The 15882-nt window shown below is 42.1% G+C and overlaps 2 protein-coding genes and 1 long non-coding RNA gene across 3 annotated transcripts in view; 2 read left to right on the top strand and 1 right to left on the bottom strand.

The window, feature by feature from the left end:
* The first annotated feature begins 1253 nt into the window (after positions 1-1253).
* Positions 1254-15882, top strand: part of LOC309492566 — a 36403-nt gene continuing 21774 nt past the window's right edge. The window contains exon 1 of the long non-coding RNA XR_014203591.1: positions 1254-1689. This is a non-coding gene — a long non-coding RNA (uncharacterized lncRNA). The remainder of the gene's footprint in view (positions 1690-15882) is intronic.
* LOC309492450 (uncharacterized protein) lies at positions 4160-5750 on the top strand (the record flags this gene model as incomplete). The annotated part of the gene is made up of 2 exons (XM_082161435.1): positions 4160-5545; positions 5589-5750. The coding sequence occupies 2 exons, from the start codon at positions 4160-4162 to the stop codon at positions 5748-5750; spliced, it is 1548 nt and encodes a 515-aa protein (XP_082017561.1).
* On the bottom strand, positions 11877-14587 carry LOC309492454 (putative inhibitor of apoptosis). Its single transcript, XM_082161444.1, has one exon. It carries the CDS (start codon positions 13989-13991, stop codon positions 12522-12524), a length of 1470 nt encoding a protein of 489 aa, XP_082017570.1. The 5' UTR covers positions 13992-14587; the 3' UTR covers positions 11877-12521.

Below are 15882 nucleotides of genomic sequence, written 5' to 3'. Positions count from 1 at the left end.
AGTCACGATTTAGCTCCGAATTGGACGGCTATATGCGGTCTGCTTTAGCCCACCTGGCGAAATCAAAGCAATCTGGTCTACGTACGGCTTGGCTATAGCCCAGATTCAGACCAGCGATCTAGTATAAGAATATTACTCTTTTAAATGTTTTCACTCACACAGCTTAATATGTTTTATGTCAAACATTCATACACAATCTACGATAAAAAATCAAATCAAATGCAATTGCATTTCCCAACCGCTAGATGGCACAATCGAAACACTACTGAGATGTCTACTGGGACTACTGGCATTGCGCGACTAGATCACTTTAGCCAAATTTCGCGAAAACATTTCCGCCATTTTATTTTACACGAGGCAGCTGTCGGAGAGCAACGGTCTGAGTGAAAATCTGAACATTTATACTTCGATCTTGTAAGTATGCGTGTTATTTTTGATATGTTCATTGTTTAAATTAGTTAGTTGTTATAATGTGTAGGAACCGTGACATTTTAACATTAACATTGCAGAGTAGCCTACTATTTTTCTCCAAAAAGTTAACGTTACCTGCACGTGTTATTGCAAATGTATAAATTCAATGAGTAGCATGAAACTATGAAACTTATCATTACTATTTTTTTATTATTAATAAGATACCAGTGTTTGGTTTTTACATTACAGTTGATTTAAAGCAAATTTTGTTAGTACTTTATATAAAATTTAACAGCAGCATAGTGCAACATGAAAAGAAAAAAAACATAAAGTCTTGTTTGTAAATAATAAAAATATGCAGCATACATTCAGTTTTCAGTGAATTTGTTTCAGATATAAATCTGAATGCTGCTTCTCCATGTTTTGTTTTGACTTTGGAGATATAAAAGTAGCTGGCTACTGTCCCAGATGTCCTGAGAGGTCTGCTCTGGATGGTTCAGTGCATCAGAAGATTAGAAATTTACTTTGGCCTTAAAATGTTACTTTAATAACAAACTGTAGGTTTTTTTATATTAATTTTTTGACAGACAGATAGCCAGTGTAAAAACCTCAGAACTGGAGTGATGTAATCCACTTTATTTGATTTAGACACTGTTTATTGCAAATTATCCTGCAATCAGTTAACTCTTGTCAGTGACTACCATTAAATGTCTTGTTACCAACATTCATCAAAATATATATTTTTTTGTGTTTGTTCAACAGAAGAAAGACATATACAGGTTTGGAACCAAGTGAAAGTGAGTAAATGATTACGTTTTCTTTTTCTTTTTGGTTTTTTTTTTTTTTAGTTTTTTTTTAAGTGAACTACGCCTATAAGTATCTTTTTATGTTAATTAGAGTTATATGAGTAAGTGATAAAGAATGATTTATAGTGATAGTTCACTTTGAAATTAAATTTTGATATGTTTTAGCTCACCTTATGGGCATCCAAGATGTAGGTGTCTTTGTTTCAGTAGTTTCAATTTTTATATTTTTAGGTCAAACTGTTCTTGTCTGTCAGTCAGTCATATAAATCAGGTCTATATGGTCACCACCTGAAAGAGCATGCACAGAGAAGTCCAAATTAAACAATTCCCCACCATAAGTACACACTGATGGCCTAAGACACGAAACGAGCGGTTTGTGTCAGAAAACGAACAGTATTTGTATTATTTTTACCTCTTATACACAGCCACGTCTAAGTGATCTGAGGGCGCGCGTGCTTCGGTGTGTGCACGCGTTCTGGCTTAGTCTAAGTGCGGCGCTTGCGCGAATTAAGCCAGAACGCGGACGCATCACACACCTGGAAGAGCCCTCATATCACTTGGACGTGGCTGTGTACAAGAGGTAAAAACGATATAAATACTGTTCATTTTCTCACACAGACTGCTCGGTTCGTGTCTTAGGCCAACAATAGCTGCGTTTACATGGACACTTATAATCGGATTGACGGCTCAATCGGACTAAAAAACCTTCATGTAAACACCTTAATCGATCCGATTGAGCTCGATCCGAATGAAATTTCGATCGGATTGAAAGGGGTGGTTTAACCCTTTTGTAATCCGATCGAGAGAACATGTAAACACTTGATCGGACTGAAAACCGAAACTGAAAGGACTGCGCATGTGCGATGACGTTAAGTAGCGTTTTGACGTGCAGAACGAGCTGTTCCCTTTCGTGGTCACTCCGAGTTACGTCGGATGACGACGATTGGGGTTTCGCTTAGAAGCCTATCACCTTCGAGTATATAAAACGAGCCAATGGCAATGAAATGCCATGGGTCTGCGGAATTTGCATAGCGTAACTCCGCCCGCCGCAGGGGGTATATAAGGAAGTACGCTGGCACAATGCAGATATATTTTTCGCTTCGGAGCCGAGAACTTCTCCACTCCTGCAAGCCAAATATTCTGAGTTAGTCTTCTCTTACCTTCGAGACGAGCGAACTCTCCGGTGTTGGTGTGACGGCGATTTCAGCGAGTGCTCACTACCCTGCTGATCTTGTCAGTGATCTGACAGATAGTGTGTTTCTCCCTGTTCGCTTCAGCATCCGCGGAGTTTTTCCTCTCACAAAAAGAGCATTGCACGTGGCACGTCTTTTTAAAGATGCCTCGCCCGTGCACTTCTGGTTGCGGTGGCGAGATATTTTTCTCTGATGGGCACGATCGCTGCTTAGCGTGTTTGGGCGTTGATCACGCTAAAGCAGCGTTCGTGGATGACTCATGTTCCCACTGCGGGAACATGACCATCTCTATGCTGCGGTTGAGACTCAATGAGCTCACTAGAGCGAGAGTCCCCCTACCCACACCCCGATCTACTGGTCCCGAGAGGGCTAGTACTTCGGCTGGTGGCCGGGGTGACCTGAGGGTGACTGTGTGGGACATACCGCCGACACGTCCACGGTCCACACACCCCTCTCCAGCATCAGCACCCGCGAGTGTTCAAACTGAGACCGCTGGTCCCTCTTCGGAGCCCCAGCGCGTCTCATTTGGAGCTCCAGAGGAAGATACTATGTCCATCGCTGCATCACAAGGTGGGCGCGAGTCCTCGGGAAGTGAGGATTCGGCTGTGTTGCCGCCCTCGGGCGCGCCAGCATTGCCCGAGTCTGATCCCGAGCTGACCGCCATGCTTTCCCGGGCAGCCGCGGCCATTGGTATTGAGTGGTCCCCGCCACCTGATCCAGTGCGCTCGCGGCTGGATGATTGGTTTTTGGGAGCGGCCGCTGACACCCGTCGCCGCCCAACCCCAATACCATTCTTCCCGGAAGTGCATGAGGAAGTCACGCGGTCCTGGAAGGCTCCCATGTCTTCCCGTGATCGTGCGTCGGCTTTCTCCGCCTTTCCTCCCCTCGATAGAGCTGATGCTTGTGGGTACACTGGGATTCCCACGGTTGAACGTTCTGTCGCGATGCAGCTGTGTCCGACAAGCGCTTCATCACGTGGTGATCCTAAGCACCCGTCCAAAGCCTGTAGATTCTCGTCTACTATGGTGGCGAAATCTTACAGAGCGGCGGGACAGGCAGCTGCCTCTTTGCATGCCATGGCCATCTTACAGGTCTACCAGGCCAAGATGCTTCGTGACATGCACGAGGGTAGGACAGACCCAGGGCTCTTCGATGAGCTGCGCGCCGCCACCGACCTCGCTCTCCGGGCGACGAAGGTGACCGCGCGCTCCCTGGGTTTGGTGATGTCCACAGCTGTGGTCCAGGAGAGACATCTCTGGCTGAACCTGGCTGATATGCGTGAGCCCGAGCGGACTCGTCTGCTTGACGCTCCCATATCCCAGGCCGGCCTTTTCGGCGGTGCAGTCGAGGACTTTGCCCAACAGTTCTCGACTGCTCAGAAGCAGACTGAGGCGATTAAGCACATTCTGCCCCGACGCTCTGCTGCTCAGCCGTCGGTACAGAATCCTCAGCCTGCTCGCCGCCGAGGGCGCCCTCCCACGGCTCCCGCCCCTCCCGCACGGCCCCAGCAGCAGCCTTCATCTGGGCCGCGTCGTGGAGGAAGCCGTAGGAAGGCGCCACAGCCCTCTCCAGCCCCGCAGCCCGCTAAACGCCAGGCTAAGCGGCGCTCCTGAGACGGGCAGCTCAGGATTGGCTTTCTTTTCTCTACAGGAGGTGGTAGCAGGGCCACTCCTTCCCCCGGTGGAGGGCCGGGGGAGAATCTTTTGTTCTCCACTCCCCGCTGCTCGTCCCACGACGGGCAGCACCCTAATGTGGTTAAAGAAAGAATCGAAATCCCCAATCCTGAGCCTACAGAGCCAGAGGGCCGCAGTGCGCGCCACCCTCGGGTCCCGCCACTGCCGCCCTCCTCTGTCCCAGAGGTCTGGGATGACAGCAGGCGCCGCCCACGGGCCACGCTCCTCTCATCCCCCTCTGTCGCCAGACCCCTGCCAGAGCACGCCCCCGTGGGACGCGCGCCCTCCCCTGGCCTCCTCTGGCAGGGCGCGGTTAATGACCGTGCCCCCGCACAGGGCCGCTATGCCGTCCTCGCCGGTGCCGGTCATTCCGCCTCGCTGCCCCACCGACGGTACGTCTGTGGTTCGTATGACCCCGCTGGTGCACTTTCTGGAGGCCTGGCTAGAGCTTCCCAGACTGTCCCGCTGGGTCGCGAGAACCATCAGGCTCGGCTACGCGATTCAGTTCGCGAGATCTCCTCCCCGCTTCAGGGGAGTCCGCTTCACTATGGTCGGTGGCAATGCCCCTGTCATGAGAGCGGAGGTCGACACCCTGCTGGCGAAGGGTGCGATCGAGATTGTCCCTCCAGCCGAAATGAAGTCCGGCTTCTACAGCCCTTACTTCATTGTACCCAAGAAGTCCGGTGGGTTACGGCCAATCCTCGACCTGCGCGTCTTGAACCGCTCCCTTCACAGGCTGCCGTTCAAGATGCTAACGGCCAAACACATCCTCCAGTGTGTGCGGCCGCAGGATTGGTTTGCAGCGATCGACCTGAAGGACGCCTACTTCCATGTCTCCATTTTACCTCGACACAGACCGTTTCTACGGTTTGCTTTCGAGGGGCAGGCATACCAGTACGCGGTTCTCCCTTTCGGGCTAGCCCTGTCTCCTCGCGTCTTTACGAAGGTCGTCGAGGCAGCCCTTGTTCCCCTTCGGGAACACGGGGTTCGCATCCTGAACTATCTCGACGACTGGCTTATCCTAGCTCACTCTCGAGACCAGGTTTGCGAACACAGGGACCTAGTGCTCCGGCACCTAGTCCGTCTGGGCCTTCGGGTCAACTGGGAGAAGAGCAAACTCTGCCCCGTGCAGAGGATCTCTTTTCTCGGTATGGAGATCGACTCGGTCGCCATGTGCGCGCAGCTTACGAGCGAGCGCGCGCAGTCACTGCTGACTTGTCTTCGTCAGTTCGAGGACAAGAGTGCGGTTCCACTGAAACTTTTTCAGAGGCTCCTGGGGCATATGGCATCCGCAGCCGCAGTAACGCCGCTGGGATTGCTTCATATGAGACCGCTTCAGCTTTGGCTTCGCGATCGAGTCCCGAGGTGGGCATGGCAACACGGCACGCTCCGAGTCCCAGTGACTCCAGCCTGCCGTCAGACCTTCACCCCGTGGGCGAACCTCAATTTTCTACGGGCCGGAGTGCCCTTAGAACGAGTTTCCCGGCATGTTGTTGTGTCAACAGATGCCTCCAACACGGGCTGGGGCGCCATGTGCAATGGTCATGCTGCCGCGGGCTCCTGGACAGGACCCCAGCGCCTTTGGCATGTCAATTGCCTCGAGTTGCTGGCTGTACGTCTCGCCCTGCACCGCTTCCATGCGCTGCTCAGGGGCCAGCACGTACTAGTCCGATCAGACAATACCGCAACAGTAGCGTACATCAGTAGTCCTTACCCTACACCTTGTGTCAAAATGATTAATGACTTTGACCTTTTGACAGGTTGAACTTCCGGTGACCTTATGATTGATGGGTTGAACTTCCTTTATGAGGTCATGGGATTAACCTTTGCCCTATCGATCATGGTTTTTGACAGTTAGTTTTGAACTATGACCTAGCTAGTACTAAATCATAGTTTTGACGGTTAGTTTTGACCTATTTAACTAGAACAGATGTTTGAACTTTGTCCCAGTTATGTGTGTGCGTGTGTGGTTATATGGCTTGTGCCTGTGCCTGCAGTTATTTCATATATGTGACATTCAGTTATTTCACATTTTATATATAAAACATTCTATAATTTATATAACCTAAAACAATTAAAGGTTGAAAAAACATTTAGTTATTTCACATTCATATGTAAAACATCCTTTATATAATATAAATTATATAATAATTATCATGCTAAAGTTCTTTTTAAAAGTGTATAACATAAATTATATAATCTAAAGCAATTTAACTAAGGTTGAAAAATATTCTGTTCTTTTAAAAGCTTACTAAAACCAATAGTTTTAGTTTTAGATAAAAGTATATAAAATTGTCTTACCTTATTTTAGAGAGAGTTGAAGAAGTAGCTCCTAACACATCATTGTCCATACGAATGGGTCACACAAATAATTAAGCTAAAGTTGAAAAAATATTCTGTTTTTTAAAAAGTATATAATGAAATACTTATAAAATCTACCGAACCAAGTATTTCAGTTTACTGAATTCATATAGTCATTCCTGAATGACCTCACACTGTCTCAAAACATGGGGAGCGCGCCTCTAATGTATGTGTGTCAAAAAGTAAAGGAGCCGTGTGTGTGTGTGTGTGTGTGTGTGTGTGTGTGTGTGTGTGTGTGTGTGTGTGTGTGTGTGTGTGTGTGTGTGTGTGTGTGCGCCCCCCTATTCCTGCGAGCTCTGACATCTGAAACAGGATCCCCCATCCACATTCCTGAGCACGGTGAAAGTGAGAATAATGTTTTATATTTCACACAATAATATAAAATAAAATATCTTGCTAAAGTTGAAAAACATTCAGTTCTTTTTAAAATATAAAAATCTACTGAAACCAATTAATTCAGCTTTAGATAATCAAAAGATAAATAAAAATCATCTTACTTTATTTTAGAGAGTTGAATAACTCACAGATCAGAATGCTTCTCAAAGTAAAAGCCAGAGCACATCGTATTCCAGAGAGCATCAAGGCACTGTGATTAAACAATGTCACAAAATTACAATCAGTTAAATGTTTAGAGAGTTAAACAAGTTTATGAATGGGTTCACAATATTGTTTTACACAACTTGTTTTTACTGAATTCATATAGTCATTCCTGAATGACCTCACACTGCCTCAAAACATAGGGAGCACGCATCTATGTATGTGTGTCAAAGCAGTAAAGGAGCCGTGTGTGTGTGTGTGTGTGTCTATGCGCGCGTCCTCTGCTTTCTGACATCCCCCTCCTTCTGCTCCTCCACATTCCATAGGTTACAGTGAAACTGTGAAGTGTATCTCACACCAACTAAAGTTGAAAAAACTTTCTGTTCTTTATAAGTATATAAATGAAATGGTTATAAAAATATCTACTGAAACCAATTGTTTTAGATAAACAAAAAGAATAAAATCCATCTTCCAATAACACATTCTATTCTTTAAAAGTATATAAATAATATAATATAAAATCACAGAGTGGTTCTCTCTCTCTCTCATTTAAAAGCATAACCTTAAAAGTTTCAATCAAATATTTAAAGTTTCAATACATTCATATCTTCTATTTATCTTTTAGGAGATTACTGTAATGATTTTGTTTAACGGTGACCTAAAGTATAATTGTTATTAAACAATGTCTGTTCAAAAACTTTAGATGGTTGAAAAACTGTACTTAGTCGTCTTATATCTCATTTATATGAAAAGATTCAATCAGCATTTTTTGTCCATGCGGGGGTTTCAATTTTTATGGCTTTCCATAGCTATAATGATGTTTGTACCGTAACTGTATATTCTATCATGTACACCTAAACACAGAAAACTACATTTTCAAAAAAATGAAATGAAATAAGTAAATCATTTAATATCATTTTGCGCACACACACGGTTCCAAAAAATAAACGAATTTCTATTTTAAAATTAAATTATTATTAATATATATATATATACATATAACCAATAAATAATAACATATACTACTGAAATGTAAACAAAGTTTTAGCTAAATAAATAAGTATATAAATAAAAACACCTTACATTCCTGAGGTGAGAAAGGGGTTTCCTATTATCAGACTAACTGAAGTTGAAAAACATTCTATTCTTTAAAAGTATATAAATTAATTGTTTATAATATAAAATCACAGAGTGGTTCTCTCTAACATAATGATTTTTGTACCGTAACTGCATATTCGATCATGTACACCCTAAACATGTACACACATGATACTTCGATCATGTACACCATCACAGAAAACTACATTTTTTTTTAAATGAAATAAATAAATAATTTAATAAAATGTAAGCAAAGTTTTAGCTAAATAAAAACACCTTACATTTCCAGAGAGGCGAAGTAGTTCTTTATGCAATGATAAAAACAATCCAAAAAAGCAAATAGTTTAAGTTGTCCTATAACAGCCCCAGACCCTCCCGGTGATAAACTACAGTGTGAACTGAAGCTTCAGGATATAGGGCGACATACCAGATGAGTCTCGGGGGGACAATGTCACAGTTAATCTAGTCTGCATTTCAGAGCATACTACATCCAGAGTTTATACTAAATTCATTTAAAAGCATAACCTTAAAAGTTTAAATCAAATCTTTAAAGTTTTATTAAAACCATATCTTCTATTTATCTTCTTAGAAGACTTAGGTATTATTGTTACTAAACAGCGTCTGTTCAAAAACTTTAGATTGTTGAAAAACTGTGCTTAGGTCTTAGATCTTTTGTCCATACAACATGTTTGTCACAATGTTTTTAAGAAATCCGAGGACTTTACATTGCTCTTATTTAGACAAAGTTGTATCATTTGGAAAATCACCACACAATTTGAGAGACGCAATGTGTGATAAGTAAAGTTGGTCTTGAGCGAATATTTAATCTTACTGGTAGCTATGATCAGTTCAACGTATAAGATCATTTTTACTTGTATCTCCCGAACTATCCTTAATCACTGTGGAAACACACAAGGTGAAACCCTTTACTGAGATATACTATCGGTTATCTAATCAAAATATATGTAGAAGTTTCAAATGTTAGCATTTGTTGATGGTGGTCGCATGAACAGACTTTGGGGAGAGCTATAGCAGAAAGCATGCCCTTTGACCTCCTCAATTTTGGAGTCCCCCCAAAAGAATTTCTCCCATCTAGCGATTCTCCCATCTACTCGCTTTTTGCAACTTTGGTAAATGTGCCAAGAAGCTATGACAACATGTCTTCCAATAGCACATCATCGAGTTTAACTATACATGTTCCACCGTTATGCTGCCTATATAATGATTTACACAACCAAGCAATGAAAAAAAGCTTGTCATTTAGACCGTAACTTTGACTTACCTGTCGAGAAGAAAGCAGGCAACTTCCCTTTTAAAGTCTTTGTCCTTCATTAGCTCTTTCCACCTGGGAAATTTATTTATTTACATCCCGATCAATTAAATTTCTGCTTTTTGGCGACGAGGATTCCTTCTCCTGCATAACTTTGATCCTGCATAATAATTTACCGTGCAGTGCGGCCTTTCAAATGTGCCAGGGGCAGTATTTTCAAATTTTCATCCAGGCTGCCCGGGTTCGACTCCCGGTATGGGAAGACAATTTTTTTATATATTGCCAACAAAATTCAAGTTATTCAAGTTCATCAATAATCATTTATAGTCTTAGAGGCCTACACGAACTGCAGAAACAAGCAGAAGATATGTAAAAACTCATAAATGCTGTTTCAGTACTGAATCATTTTCACAAAATACAATTATATTGAATTCAGAAAATTTCACTATGGAATATTTACTTTATCTATCATAATTTCAATTTAGTATGTCATCATCTCATAATTATGACGCATAGTCATCATTTTAATTTCAACTTTTTAAGTCATAATTTCGACTTGTCATAATTTACAATTTTTGTCAATTACGCCTTTTTAATGTAATACTTAAAACGGTTTTAAGTCATAATTTGGTTGTTGACTATAGTAGTGTTGCACCTGCATGCCCACTAACTCGCTTGTGAGAGTCAGAGTGTGTAAAGTAAACTCTCATTAGTGTTAGTAGAGTATTAGTGGACTGGTAGGGTTAGAATAAGTAATATTAGAATAAAATATCTGTTGGGGGGGGCATCACAAGAAAGAGTTCATGTTTAATGAGTTAAATGACAACATACCATTTTTCAACCGAGCGAATCTGCACATGAGAGGCCTTCAGAAGTCATAACTTCAGGGGTAGGTCAGTTGGCGAAAACACTGCGTGTGTAAAAATCAAATACTGTATTACAGTTTTTAAAGTTAGAATAAAAAGTTAAGTGTCACAAAGTCTGGCACAAGGCCATTAACTTGTTCTTTTTGCTTATTTCTACAAATATCAACCTGATAAATATGGACTGAATACACGATTAAACAAGATCATTTTTAAGAAAAAAGAAAAAACAGTGATTCGATGGCTAAGTTTCAGGCATAGTGCAACCACGCAATGTTAGATTTCTCTAATTCATCTCACTCACAACGCACAACTTTGTAAATAAACATTTTCAAACTGTAACTATACCATATTTTATTCATATTATGTTGATTTAAAGCTTTTTGTTTGTTATTAACTAATACCTACTAACATCCGGCACAATCTGACCCCAACATCTGACCCTAAATAAACAGATAATGCAATGTTCACAATCTACAGTTAGATATTCTCCTACTTAGTATCTTTGGGTGTATCTGTGGCTGTATTTTGTCACACCATAGTGATGCAAAGTTCCACACCCTATGGACTAACTTTAAAACATCATCTTTATACAAGAATGTCCATGTAAGATTCAAAAGACCAAATCGCTAAGAAAAGTTTCCAAATGATGGTTTTATTACTCCGCTAGATTTAGTCATCTTGTTCAGATGGCAGACGATACTGTTTCTCATGTTGTATGTGTTTTAGGTGAAGACTTTTCTTTGAGAGCCGTTTATAGAAATAAATGGCCATTAATAATTTAAATGATAGTCTTTCCCTCTAACTACGAATCACACAAACTGTTTTACACTTAAACTATTGCACTGAGAGAGGCATATTCATCAAAGCTTGAGGCTGTTACACAAAAGTTTCACACTTTGGTAAAACCTGCTGATAAAATTGCACAAAAGAAAATTCTAATTCTTCATCATCATGAGCCATTTAAAACAAATACAGAAAAGCCACTATAGTGATCAGTTTTAGCTTTTGAATGTCTGTCATTGACATTTTACCTACTAGTCTTGTTTTGTCTAGTCTTGTAACATCTTGTTTTTGTACAGTTTGAAAAAAGTACATAGTCTCAGAGTGTGGTCAAACATGAACAAATATTGCATAAAGAGAATTAAATGACGGTCCTTCTACACGAGAGTGTTTAGTATGAGAGTGAATCTATCTGCTATGTATACGAAACATCGACGTCAAAGATGAGTATTACACTTCAAACTCGTCTAACTATTACACTTATTTTGTTATTATTACACATTTGTGTGTCAATAAAAAACAGTTAAGCTAATGAATTACGGTTGATACGTGGTATTTTTACGTGAAGGGGAGGGTTGATTCATTTTTTTTATTCTGGCCCCACCAATACTTTTAGGCATCTGTCTTTTAGGCCCGGTCCAGAAAACAGACGTTGTGCCTTAATAATTGTTCTTCTTTTTATGATCTTCTTTTTATTCTGCATAATGCCGAAATGTTTTAACATATCGTAAATTTCAATGGTTAGATAAATCATCTAACTATTATATCTAACAATCAATAGTTATATGTGAAACAAGCACAGTCGCATTGGAATTGGATTCTTGTTTATATTGAACCGCATGTTCAACTGGGCTATTGTTCTCGGCATCATCAAAGTTTTCACCGGAGCATAGCGACTCTGAAACAAGACTTTGTTTAAAAGATTTTGTTTGCATTTCTTCTGAAACATCCTGTTTTGAAACTGTTTAACATCGCTAGCGTAACACTTATCGTATTGTCGGGTGTGATTGTAATGTTTTGTATGGCGTTTTCTTTACACTTTCCCCCGGATATCATATTTGTTATATATCTCTTTGTTCATATACGACAGTCTTCACATGAATTGGATCGCTAGATCCAGTGCTAAAATGTATATTTTAACCCTTTATGCCGATATGCCGCGCAAGGTTCTCTGTTCTCTGGTTCTATGTTTTAAAAATGCCGCGAAACAAAGACAAGGATCATCAAAATCTGTGCATACAACAAAACACATGTAGAAAATGACTTTTGTTTGAAGAAAAACTTAAATCAGCTGGTGCTATTGAAGTTATTAAACAGCCCTGAATTCGGTAATGATGCGATATGGATATCACGTTTTAACTCAATACGCTAAAGGTCTATGAACTTTAACAATAGTCGGTAAAATGAAATGTTTGTAAATCCAAATGTTTGTAAATCCAAAAACTGTTTGTCACTGGATCGACTGAAAATAATAAACTTCTCCTTTGTTTTTATGCATCAAGTTAAATCCAAATGATAGGAAAACTTTATGATAGGAAAGTACGGACAGCTCCTTTGACCAAGCCTCTACATATGGGGCACTTGCGTAGAGAAGGCGCACATTCTTTGCACACAACTAGGTGACCACAGGGCATGAAGACAATGTTCACTTCCTTATCCATGCAAACTTTGCATGTGCGCTCCTCTTGAAGTCTTCTTAACTGTTCCTCCATAGGCAAGTCTGAAAGATCTTGACTGGGTGATGCAGCTTCATTTGTCTGGGCCATCAGTTCTCTCAGCAGGCAGACATCATTCTTCTTGATCCAGTTGCGGAAGACCTCTGCCGCTGCATTTCCTTTCGACAGGACTAACTCAATGAGCTGCCCTGTCTGCTGCTTGACTGTAGCGCAGTTGCGAATAATTTCATACTCTTTCTGTGAGATGACGTTCTCCTCTAGAAGATGGTCCATTAAGCTCTGCACACTTTTTAGGCGCTGTGACACGGCAAGATGATGTTTCTTAAGAAAAGTAAGAAACTTACTTTCTCGCTCCTCCTCTCTCTTCTCATCTTCTGCACTTAGTAAATCACACACCAACACTTGAACGGTTTTGTAATTTTCTCCACTTGCGAGAATTTTGCTCTGAACGGTTTGCTTCACCGCAGGATTGTTCATCATCACTGCATCTTCTCCAGGACCCAGGTGTACAACAGCTGGATCAACAAATTCTCTCGAGTCGCTGTCTCCATTAGTCAATAGCTGCTCAAACACAAAAGGAAATCTTGCTTGAATCTGACGAACAAATTCTTGGCCCTTTTCTTGCAACAGGTATTCACATCTTGGAAACCACTTGGCATGTTCTACCCATGGATCATCACCAGACTCCCAACATCTGAGTCCACCATCGCAACAAAAGCACTTCACGTCATCATTACGACCAACATAGTAAAAACCAGCCTTAGCCAATTGGTCTGGTCGAACAGTTATTCTTGAGGGCCAGTTGACAAATGTGAGCGACCTTTCCTCACACTGTTTCATTGCCGATCCATTGGAAAGGCCGCCACCAGATAAAGGTACATTATCTGCACGGTCACCTCGAACGAAGCGGCAGTTGGGGTAATGCCTCTGGTGCTCTGATACTGCCCGATCTCCCGGTTCCCAGTTGCTAAGCTGGCCTCCACAACTGAAGCAAGCCACTCTGTCGCCCTGACCAAGGTAGTAGAAACCACTTTTGGCAAGCTCGGCTGGAGATACTGGTGCAAGAGGCCAATTCTGAAAGGTGTCAAGGCGTTCCTGTTCCCGACGCATGCCAGGATTGTGACAAGCCGGAGGTCGCTGGTGAGACATATCCTGGTGAGACATATCCAGGTTTAAGTAACCCACCCGCTCCTCCATTTGGCCTGAAACGAATGCCGTGGTGGTCGATGTTACGGGTGTTGCAGGGGTGGAAAGCTGTAGCATGGCTACTTTGCGAAGCGGGGAAAAGGCACTTTTGATGAAGGCTCTGGATGAAGACATAAAAATGGGGCCACAGGGCGTGTCCACTCAAGCCCTTCTCTCTGCTGGACTAGTGTCTAGTCGTCCATGACAGAACACATAATCTTATTAAAAAATGTAATGAGAACAAAGAACAAGAACAAAATCGAATTTTGTTCAACACCATGTCCTTTCTTATGTTCTGTACACAGCGGGCAAATTAGTTGTATCATTTGATATGATACAACTGTATTGCCGCCTCGGGAATACGGTAATTAAAATGCAGAAAACAAATATTTAATCTTTTAAATCATGTATTATTTTTAATTATTCTAAATATTATTATTATCATACTACTATTTTTATGAGCTCAGACATTTTTTAACCAGAAATTTTTATTTCAACATTATACTTTCGAGTATACATTGAAGTAGTGAAGAAAATGATGACCCGGCATTACGTACAAAGTAAAACGACATTTACAGATGGTTTAACCAGAATAGAAAATATCCGCAGGCTATCATGTCTTGCTCTACGATGTAGCTGACCAGACTTTCAACTAATTCACCAACGTCAGTTTTTGCATTTTTTGACACCAGTGACACACAGAGATCCGTTACGAATGTACAAATAGCGAGTATCTCCAGCCGAGCTTGCCAAAAGTGGTTTCTACTACCTTGGTCAGGGCGACAGAGTGGCTTGCTTCAGTTGTGGAGGCCAGCTTAGCAACTGGGAACCGGGAGATCGGGCAGTATCAGAGCACCAGAGGCATTACCCCAACTGCCGCTTCGTTCGAGGTGACCGTGCAGATAATGTACCTTTATCTGGTGGCGGCCTTTCCAATGGATCGGCAATGAAACAGTGTGAGGAAAGGTCGCTCACATTTGTCAACTGGCCCTCAAGAATAACTGTTCGACCAGACCAATTGGCTAAGGCTGGTTTTTACTATGTTGGTCGTAATGATGACGTGAAGTGCTTTTGTTGCGATGGTGGACTCAGATGTTGGGAGTCTGGTGATGATCCATGGGTAGAACATGCCAAGTGGTTTCCAAGATGTGAATACCTGTTGCAAGAAAAGGGCCAAGAATTTGTTCGTCAGATTCAAGCAAGATTTCCTTTTGTGTTTGAGCAGCTATTGACTAATGGAGACAGCGACTCGAGAGAATTTGTTGATCCAGCTGTTGTACACCTGGGTCCTGGAGAAGATGCAGTGATGATGAACAATCCTGCGGTGAAGCAAACCGTTCAGAGCAAAATTCTCGCAAGTGGAGAAAATTACAAAACCATTCAAGTGTTGGTGTGTGATTTACTAAGTGCAGAAGATGAGAAGAGAGAGGAGGAGCGAGAAAGTAAGTTTCTTACTTTTCTTAAGAAACATCATCTTGCCGTGTCACAGCGCCTAAAAAGTGTGCAGAGCTTAATGGACCATCTTCTAGAGGAGAACGTCATCTCACAGAAAGAGTATGACATTATTCGTAACTGCACTACAGTCAAGCAGCAGACAGGGCAGCTCATTGAGTTAGTCCTGTCGAAAGGAAATGCAGCGGCAGAGGTCTTCCGCAACTGGATCAAGAAGAATGATGTCTGCCTGCTGAGAGAACTGATGGCCCAGACAAATGAAGCTGCATCACCCAGTCAAGATCTTTCAGACTTGCCTATGGAGGAACAGTTAAGAAGACTTCAAGAGGAGCGCACATGCAAAGTTTGCATGGATAAGGAAGTGAACATTGTCTTCATGCCCTGTGGTCACCTAGTTGTGTGCAAAGAATGTGCGCCTTCTCTACGCAAGTGCCCCATATGTAGAGGCTTGGTCAAAGGAGCTGTCCGTACTTTCCTATCATAAAGTTTTCCTATCATTTGGATTTAACTTGATGCATAAAAACAAAGGAGAAGTTTATTATTTTCAGTCGATCCAGTGACAAACAGTTTTTGG

Source organism: Leuciscus leuciscus (assembly GCF_965113295.1).
Source record: "Leuciscus leuciscus genome assembly, chromosome: 2".
Classification (NCBI taxonomy): Eukaryota; Metazoa; Chordata; class Actinopteri; order Cypriniformes; family Leuciscidae; genus Leuciscus; species Leuciscus leuciscus.
Note: the sequence above shows the minus strand (reverse complement) of the source record. Positions and strands in the feature narration are given on the sequence as shown.